The sequence below is a fragment of the Pygoscelis adeliae genome, unplaced genomic scaffold (assembly GCF_000699105.1).
Source record: "Pygoscelis adeliae isolate BGI_AS28 unplaced genomic scaffold, ASM69910v1 Scaffold74, whole genome shotgun sequence".
NCBI classification, from domain to species: Eukaryota; Metazoa; Chordata; class Aves; order Sphenisciformes; family Spheniscidae; genus Pygoscelis; species Pygoscelis adeliae.
In genome coordinates, this window is record NW_008824665.1 from 2,318,636 (window position 1) to 2,327,412 (window position 8,777).

Sequence of the window (8,777 nt, forward strand, 5' to 3'; positions counted from 1 at the left end):
AACTAGGGGGTTTTGCGCTGGTGACAGTGTTTGCTACTTACTGTGTTCCCATCTCCAACAACACGTGGCTCTTTATAGAAAAGGTCCCAGACAAAGTTACGTTAGAAAATGTAACGTTTAAAATCCGATACCATTTGTGAGAGACCTAATTAGCCTCGGAATGTGGGTTGCTGGGTTTTTGGTTTTTGTTTGTTTTTTAAAAAGTTTACACATCTTTTACACTCAAGAACAAAGATATTACACAAATTGCATTCAAGTACCTAGTCTTAGCTACTTTTTCACATCCTTATTTTGAGACAGCAAATCCTCTTTAATTTTAGCATATGGGTTTGAGTTTTGTTTGGTTTTATTTTAAGGCTTTATGCATACTTCTGTATTATTTATGTACCCCATTCTGAATGTTTAAACTTGTTTTAAATATGGCCACTTTTAATTGTTAATTTATAGAGGGACTATTTTCAAAGTGCTTTTTCTACAGAATCTTACAAAACATCTGAACACTTCCATTTTTCAGAACACCGAACGTATTTATGAAGTGTTTGAGACAGTGTGTCTTCTGGAACAATAACACCATTATATATATTTTCCTCAACTTATAAATTAAATTACCAAGTCAGGTTTCTCATACAGAAAAAATGCAAGATGAAACAAAGTCTACCTTATTATGTTTGTTTATAAAGCAGAGTTGTCTGGTTTAAATGGACCAAAATGTGGCCCTTCATGTTTTTACAGTTTTCATTTACACTTCTGTATTTGTGGTCAGGAGTTTTAAATAAACTCAGTAATAGCATAGTTTAAGACTCGCATTAGCAAAGAACAGCTTTCTCACTAATATGGCAGACAGCACCAGTTAGATATAGTCAGAGTAAGGTTTCCCAAAGATTATTAAAATTATTAAATTATAATAATTTCGCCAGGCTAGTTTAATGCTTTCCCAATTTTAATACCCAAGGAGAAAAGTCAAGTCATCCAGAACAAATTTAAAACAATTTGTGTAGAAAATTGGTTTGGTTTTTTGTTTAAGTGAAAAATGAAGTATTTTACAATATATTTTTCTCGTATAAATTGGGAAACTATGCTACTTTCCTCAGAGGCTAATAAATCAATTTCTACCTTAATATAACACCAATCAATAGTTACATAATGTATTTGATCCAGTCTGAAAACAAGATTCCATTTATAAAAATCTTTTTTAGTGCAACTACTGTCTACTTAACTTTTTGAATAGTTGCAAGCTTTGGGAATCGCACAATCTTCTGCCTTTCTCCAGGAAAGTAAATAAAAAGAAAAACCACTTCACCAACTTCATAAAATCCAACGTACTGAATAAATCAGTTAAAAACTGACTGTTCCTGTGGTGTGGTTTTGTTGTTTTTTTTTCAAGTGTACAGCTTTGTACATTTACAATGCCTTCAATATCTTTCTCAATTTGGTTTTGGACACGTACAGAGACACTGTACTAGTACTACTGTATCCTCAATGTCCTGAAATTCCACTTGGTGAGAATGCACGGGTCCAAAACCCAGAGCAAAATTTAGTCCCAAGGCATTGTTTTTAGTATTTTATTTTCTTGACATTTCAATTTTATAGGTAAATTTGTACAAGTACATTATTACTGTGTCAAAGGGAAGATGTTACAGCCAGAGAATGGTTTCAAATTTTTGTCTGAAACAACGTCGAAAGTCAACCTTAAAAAAAAAAGAAGAAAGGAATAGGGCGGAGGGGCGGGGCGGAAATCCAGACAACTTTTGTACAACTCTTCAAAAAATATTTGTTACTAGCACCATCTTCCAAATACAGGAATTAAGATAACTTCCAACCCCCCTACCCCAACCCCAATGTGGTAAAAATTTACATTGTAAGTTCATATTGGTGAGATCTCATACACATATAGATACATACACATATCTATGTGTGTATGTACATGTGTGAACACACATACGTGCATATACAGAAACATTAAAAATCTTTAACTCCGTGAGAAAGGTGAACTTTGTGAGATCCAAGGCAGCAATCCAGATGACAAATGAGGACTAAAACAAACCAGGTCTCCTTCCTGAAACACAAAGATATTGCAAGAAGAGTGCTCTTGAGCTTACCAGTGTGACGCCTTATAGTAATTTAGGGGGTAGGAGAAATCAGAATTGTACACATTCCAGTAAAATTCATGAATAGCTTTAGAGACTTTCTCTCTCCTTGTTTGGGATCAGAAACTTCTGCACCATATCAACAGTATATTTTCCTATGAAAAAGCTATTAAAATTCTTTTGTTCATCCAAAGTAAGTAAGACTCCATGATTCTCTTGCAAGTGATACGAGTTTTGAGGTGGCAACCCTGTAATTATGAGCACGTGCCTTTTTCTCTCAAAGGATGTATAAAAGAACAAAACCCAAAAAGCATTTTCAAACCACAGGATATGTGAAGGTCCAAATTTCCCTTCAGACAGAAAGGCAAGTCAGCAGCACTGGTGAGAAACCTGATTAGACTGCTAAAAAGACTTGATTAAAAGTGCCTTTGGAAAAAAAAAAAAAAATCAGTGAAGGTAGTTAAGAAAAATGAAAAATCAATTTGCAAGAAATTTCCCCTTTATGTTTTATTTAGCTTTCTTTGCTAAATGCTTACGTGCTCACTGAGTAACAGAATTCTCTTTATTACTGACAACAAAACTCATATATGGAGGCTAAGACATAAATAATTAGACTAGTCAAAAAGATGGCCAAAATCCTCAGAGGAAGAAGTTTCTATCTGCTACTTTTAACAGATCTACGTGAAAGTCTAACATACAAATTCTTCAACACAGAATTAATGCCATAGAAGTATCTGCATACAAAAAGCTTCAGTAAGAAATTTAGCAATTTAAACTTGATTGGCAAGCTCCAGGAAACCTTGCTGAAGAAGTATGTATGCTCAACTACCCACTCTGCCCTTCTACCAGAAGTTACCAGCTCTACAGTAGTCAATAAAAGGGAACATGTATTTGCACCTCAACAATTTCAGAGCAGACTCTCACATCTTCACATAAAGTTAAACTTGATAAAGGTGGCTACGAAGCCATGTATGTATTAAGGGGCTGCTTGGGCAGGTCAGAATTTTCTTCCTGGCAATGGTGCCCTTGGGCACATAACACCTAGCCAATGTCAGTAATTTTCTCCATTGTCCGCAGCAAGGTATTCCAGAACGGATTTTTGCTGAACATCAGTGCTCTTAGTCCCTCTGTGAATATAGTACATGTACAAGTGGGAAAAAGAGCTATCCTGGCACAGCAGGGATCCTGAACATCATGCCTGAGACTGTCTCCTCTGAACTACTACCACAGACAAGGGATTTTCTTCATAAATATTTCCACGGTCTGAACACAGCAGTAAATACAAGTTATGCATGGGTGGACAATACCGATTATGGACTGAATAAACATACCATGTGCACAGTATCACAAAGCACAGCACAGCTATTTTGACTTTCACCTCAAAGTCTTTTAAATGCTGACAATTACTTGAACATTCATTAGTTGAATTTTACTTTACATATCTGTGTTCTTCCTATCTCCTTTCAGAAGAGGAATGAAGCGAAGAGTGTTGTATCTTTGGATTTTTCAGACATTTTCCAGAAGCCAACCAACAAAAGACTTATTTAGAGCTTGGTCTCCATCAGACGCCTTCTCTATCATTTCACAGTATTTCAGCACCGCTTGCAAGAGATCTCCAACTTTCCAATCTCTTTCTCGCAGTCTTCTGGAAAGCTAAAGGGGAGACACAGGGGAACACAAAATATTTTGACCGGCACACCCTGATTAACAGTTACAGAAGTTATTCTTGAAACGTTAGGTCATAAGAGATCAATTGTAATAAGTTAATCGTTATTCCCACATCTATAAAAACAAAAACTTCCACAAGAATCAGGCACTTTTCTTTAGGGCAGTTTTCACAAAATTTTCTTCTGGAGGGAGCGACATTTTCAAATGATGTGGTGCCACAGGTATGAGGCCTGTGGTTCATCAAGACTGCAGAAAACAGGAAATTCTGAACACAAGATTAAGACATTTGCCACCCCTCCTATGCCAATAATGCACATATAAAAAGACAAAACTCAGTCTTAATAAAAGGATGTTTCCTTTCACAACATATAGTGTGGTTTGGGTGGCACAGATGCTACCCTCAATGAAAACAGCGTCTTCAGAGTTGGGAAATTATAACATCTTGGGGAAGAGGAAAAGGTGAGGGTTAAACTACCACTTGGGAGCAGAGATCAGTGTAGCTGAAAACATTTTTTTCCGCCCAGGAGTCCAAGCAAAAATCTTCCTTTGCTTATGTGTCAAGCTCAGCTATATACAGAAGAAAGCCTGCCCAAAGACAAGGATGAATTATCCGGTTTGCCCAGAAGTAAAAAAATCTTTTAGTTTAAAACAAACAACCAACCAACCCCACAACACTCGCACAAACAAATTTTATTCTCTGTAGCTTTCTGGACAACTGTCAATGCTGCATTTAATAAAGACAATTTAGACACTTACCCTTCTTATTCTTCGGAACTGTAAAATTTTATTGCCTTTTATAGTCCTTACCATGGTAGTCTATAAATTAAGTTTAAAAAAACAGCATTCGGTGAAATCACTTCCACAGCTACAAAATTAAAAATTCATAAGGTTTCTTCTATGAGACCCATCAGATTGAAATATGAAATTCTATTAAAAAAATGAAAAGTAAGACTCTCTCTGCTTCTTCACCTAGGTGATGTTCCAACTGCAATAAGGCAGGTGATGGAACTGACAGGAAGACTGTGGGCATAAAAACACGTATAAAACAATTAACTTCTTGAGAAAACAATTAACTTGAACGAACAAAATATCCCCTCTAATCTTCATTACAATATATCCTGAACTTTTTTCACTGAGAAAAAAAAACGTATTTTCTACATAAAAGGGGACTGAAATCTGTAGTTATTTCTGCGAATTATTTGTGAATTTTAAAATAGAGCACAGGAAGCAAGAGCTTTGTAGTCTACAACAGGCAATTTTGTAAATGATGTTTGATGGTTTATAAAAGAATGGTCATTTTTCTTATGCCAGAGGAAAGTTTGGCTAATGTCCAAAGACCTACTTAAGCAAATACAGTGTAAAGTTTCTCTCCAAAGAAGAAGATACCACCATGGTAAGATGACAGATTTGGCACCTGGCTTCACTAATCTTTCTATTTTAATTTAAAGTTCAAAATTCAGTCCCACTATTTCTTTAGCCAACTGACCTGTTTTTTACTGTCAGACAAGAAAAATATTGGAGTTTACTCAAAATCGACACCAGGAATCCTAACACAGCTACATAAGGTGTGATTAAAAATTGAACATATATGTTTTTTTTAATCCAGGCACTTGCATATCCACGCTGTCCGGCTTCTCAAAAAAGTTAAGAACTATCTATTCTAATTTACTGGCTTCTTGTTCTAGCTCCTAACAAATGTATTTTGTTTCACACATAGGTATTCAACTTCTTTCTGCCTTGCTGAGCATAATGTGTATCCTTAAGTAAGAGTTCATACCCAGCTGCAGCAAGTAATACCTTGCCTGATCTAGGCTAGGAGTATTTTTGTCTTTTATACAGCCACATCACATCAGTGGCTCATTACCCTGCTGTGATTAGCTAACACAAGCCTTTCCTCCCTTCCAGAACTCACCAACTGCTTATAGTGAAAATTACTGTTTTCAGTGTGATCTAAAGCCCAGGTTCATTCCCCACGTAACCGAGTTAACTTTCCAAAGTACCTATGAGATGATCAAAACTGGAGAGAGATCAGTATACAGAGGTCAGTTTAGTTTTCTGCTGGGCTGTAGTGCCCTCTGCAGGTGCTTGTCTAGCTTTACTAGTGACAGAACTGAGTGACTATTGCTAATTTAAGACCCACAGTTTGGGTCAGAGATCACCAGGATCAGGCTGGGACTAATTGCCAGACTTCTTATTTTGTACTACTAAGTATATTATTTTTATTAATACAATCCTGAAAGAACAGTTTGTTTTCAAAAGGACCTTAATAAAATTACAAGCACCCTTTCAGAAACTCTTCATTCTCTGAATTCAAATTTAAAAATTTTTGAAATCTATTTTAAGTTCAGAAACTAATTAAGTGATACTTGTATGCATCCTAATCTTTCCTATACAAGATTATTCAGACAGAGATTCTGCTCTGAAAATCCTGTACTTTCTTTTAAACTCTAAGAAACGGTGAGAGATGCCGAGTCAGACTGACATAACAGGTAAATGTCTGGGGTTTGGCAATTCAGTTTAGATACAAAGAGCACAGAAGGGACAAGGGCACAAGTCTGTAGAGAGACAGTGTTAGACATTCCAATTGGGAAATGGGACTGAATAAAAAACAGGTAATCCTTCCCTGCCTCCAGGGGGGGAAAACAGGATTTCAATTCATTTTAACATAAGTGCAGTTGGAGAACTAAAAATTAATCTAAGTGAATCAATTAACTATTTTAACATTTTCAGGACTGCATGACTACTGCCTGCCTGAAGGTCTTGCATTTTATCTTTAGGTGTCAACTCAGTACCAATTTATGACTGAAGTGTCAAGTAGAAAAATATCACAATTTTTTAGGAGTGCATACATAATAGACACTGCTATTTTCCAGAGTGCTCTTCTCAGCATATTCTTTTATTAGGGTAGCTAGAGTGGTGTTCAGATACACAACTAGCTAATAATATCTTTCCTGTGTGTCTTCAGGCATTGGCTCAAATAGTAGCATCACAACTTTGAAATCTACTAAGTCAGAGCTGGCAGAATGACAGCCTCGAGGAAAAATCTAAAAAAAGAGGCACCTGCCATCTATTTTTTGTCTTACACGTGATGTTGCAGTGTAAGATACAGGTGTCTCTCACACATACACACACAAAGGAGATTACTATTAACACTTACGGGTCCTACCACTATTCTGCCTGAGTATTTGCAACACTGCAATCCACATACAACAACATGAAATAGATGGGTAGATCTTCAAAAGATGGCAAAAACGACTCACAAGGTCAGAATGATTGTAGTCACTAAACTCAACTCATTCATATCAAAAGAACTTCAGAGAATGCTGGGGCAGGCATGTGAGAACAGAAAAAGTGAAGTATTTTCTTCTTCATGTTAAGACACTTATAAACCGTAACAGGGAAGGAACATATGAATATAAGGACTAAACCCAACAGTTTCAAATAAAAACAGAAATGGAGAAAAGTATTCTCAAACTGCCTTCTAGTTTATGAAAGTATGAAGTCCACTATAAGTGTCAGAACTAATGTACAACAAAACATATTTCTGAAATAATTCTATATCAGACATACCAACCTCCAGAAAAGGAGCACAGAGTATATATTTCAACTTGCCCAAAATACATTTCCCCAATTTTCTGGGTTATTTTAAATAAGAATGCAAGACTTCCTACTCTCAAGATCAAATACATATACCACGCAATTACATAGGCAAAAGAAAAACAAAACTAGTATTCTTTTTCTGGGCTAGAAAGGGAGAAGCCACTCTTGGGAAAATTCAGCCCAGGTACAATCTGGACTGACCTCTAGGTACCTTTCACACTCTTAACACAAGTCTACAGTAACTAAGCACCACAGGTGCACACATTCATCTAAGTTTGGGAGTCTATTTAATCATACTGACCTCTACTTCCTGGTCACTCCCGTTTTCTCCTGAAACGATGATTTGAGCTTTGGAAAGCACCAAGTTGAAGACTCAATACTAAATATTGGAACTGACAGCAAGCTTTTCCTTCCTTAATATACTGATACATACGTTAAGTTGTTTTTGCCAGATCTTACTTATTAAAAACATACTAATGGCATCACGTTAATGCTTTTTCACATGCTACCAGGTCACAAGACAAAAATCTTTGATAATTTATCATTCCTATCACCCTCATCATTAGACACAATGCCTATATATCTGTTAAGTTAGCTTTCAGTAGCCAGGTAATGTTAAAATAATTCCTTGGTAGAAGATTAAAAAAAATAGGTCAAATGTAATAAATGCCAGATTATCATGTGCAGTTTGGTGTGTAGCCCAAAGGAATAATTTTTATGATTTTATAGAAATAAGAAGTTTCTCTTATATGTTTGTGATGGAAATACTCAGGTCAGCACACATGCAAAAATTCTAACCCTTCCCTAAGAGACGCTAATTAGAATCATAGAATCATTTAGGTTGGAAAAGACCTTTTAAGACCATCAAGTCCAACCGTTAACCTAGCACTGCCAAGTCCACCACTAAACCACATCCCAAAGCACCACATCTACACGTCTTTTAAATACCTCCAGGCATGGTGACTCCACCACTTCCCTGGGCAGCCTGTTCCAATGCTTGACAACCCTTTCGGTGAAGAAATTTTTTCCTAATATCCAATCTAAACCTCCCCTGGCGCAACTTGAGGCCATTTCCTCTCGTCCTATCACTTGTTACTTGGGAGGAGAGACCGACACCCACCTCGCTACAACCCCCTTTCAGGTAGTTGTAGAGCATGATAAGGTCTCCCCCTGAGCCTCCTTTTCTCCAGGCTAAACAACCCCAGTTCCCTCAGCTGCTCCTCATAAGACTTGTGCTCTAGACCCTTCACCAGCTTCGTTGCCCTTCTCTGGACACGCTCCAGCACCTCGACGTCCTTCTTGTAGTGAGGGGCCCAAAACTGAACACAGCATTCGAGGTGCGGCCTCACCAGGGCCGAGTACAGGGGCACGATCACTTCCCTGCTCCTGCTGGCCACACTATTTCTGATACAGGCCAGGATG

The 8,777-nt window shown here is 37.1% G+C and overlaps 1 protein-coding gene across 1 annotated transcript in view; it reads right to left on the bottom strand.

The window, feature by feature from the left end:
* Positions 1-3,340: 3,340 nt before the first annotated feature.
* The window catches only part of AKAP11 (A kinase (PRKA) anchor protein 11), a 53,881-nt gene continuing 48,444 nt past the window's right edge, over positions 3,341-8,777 (bottom strand). The window contains exon 12 of the mRNA XM_009322838.1: positions 3,341-3,740. Within this exon, the coding sequence (XP_009321113.1) occupies positions 3,594-3,740 (147 nt within the window). The 3' untranslated portion in view covers positions 3,341-3,593. The remainder of the gene's footprint in view (positions 3,741-8,777) is intronic.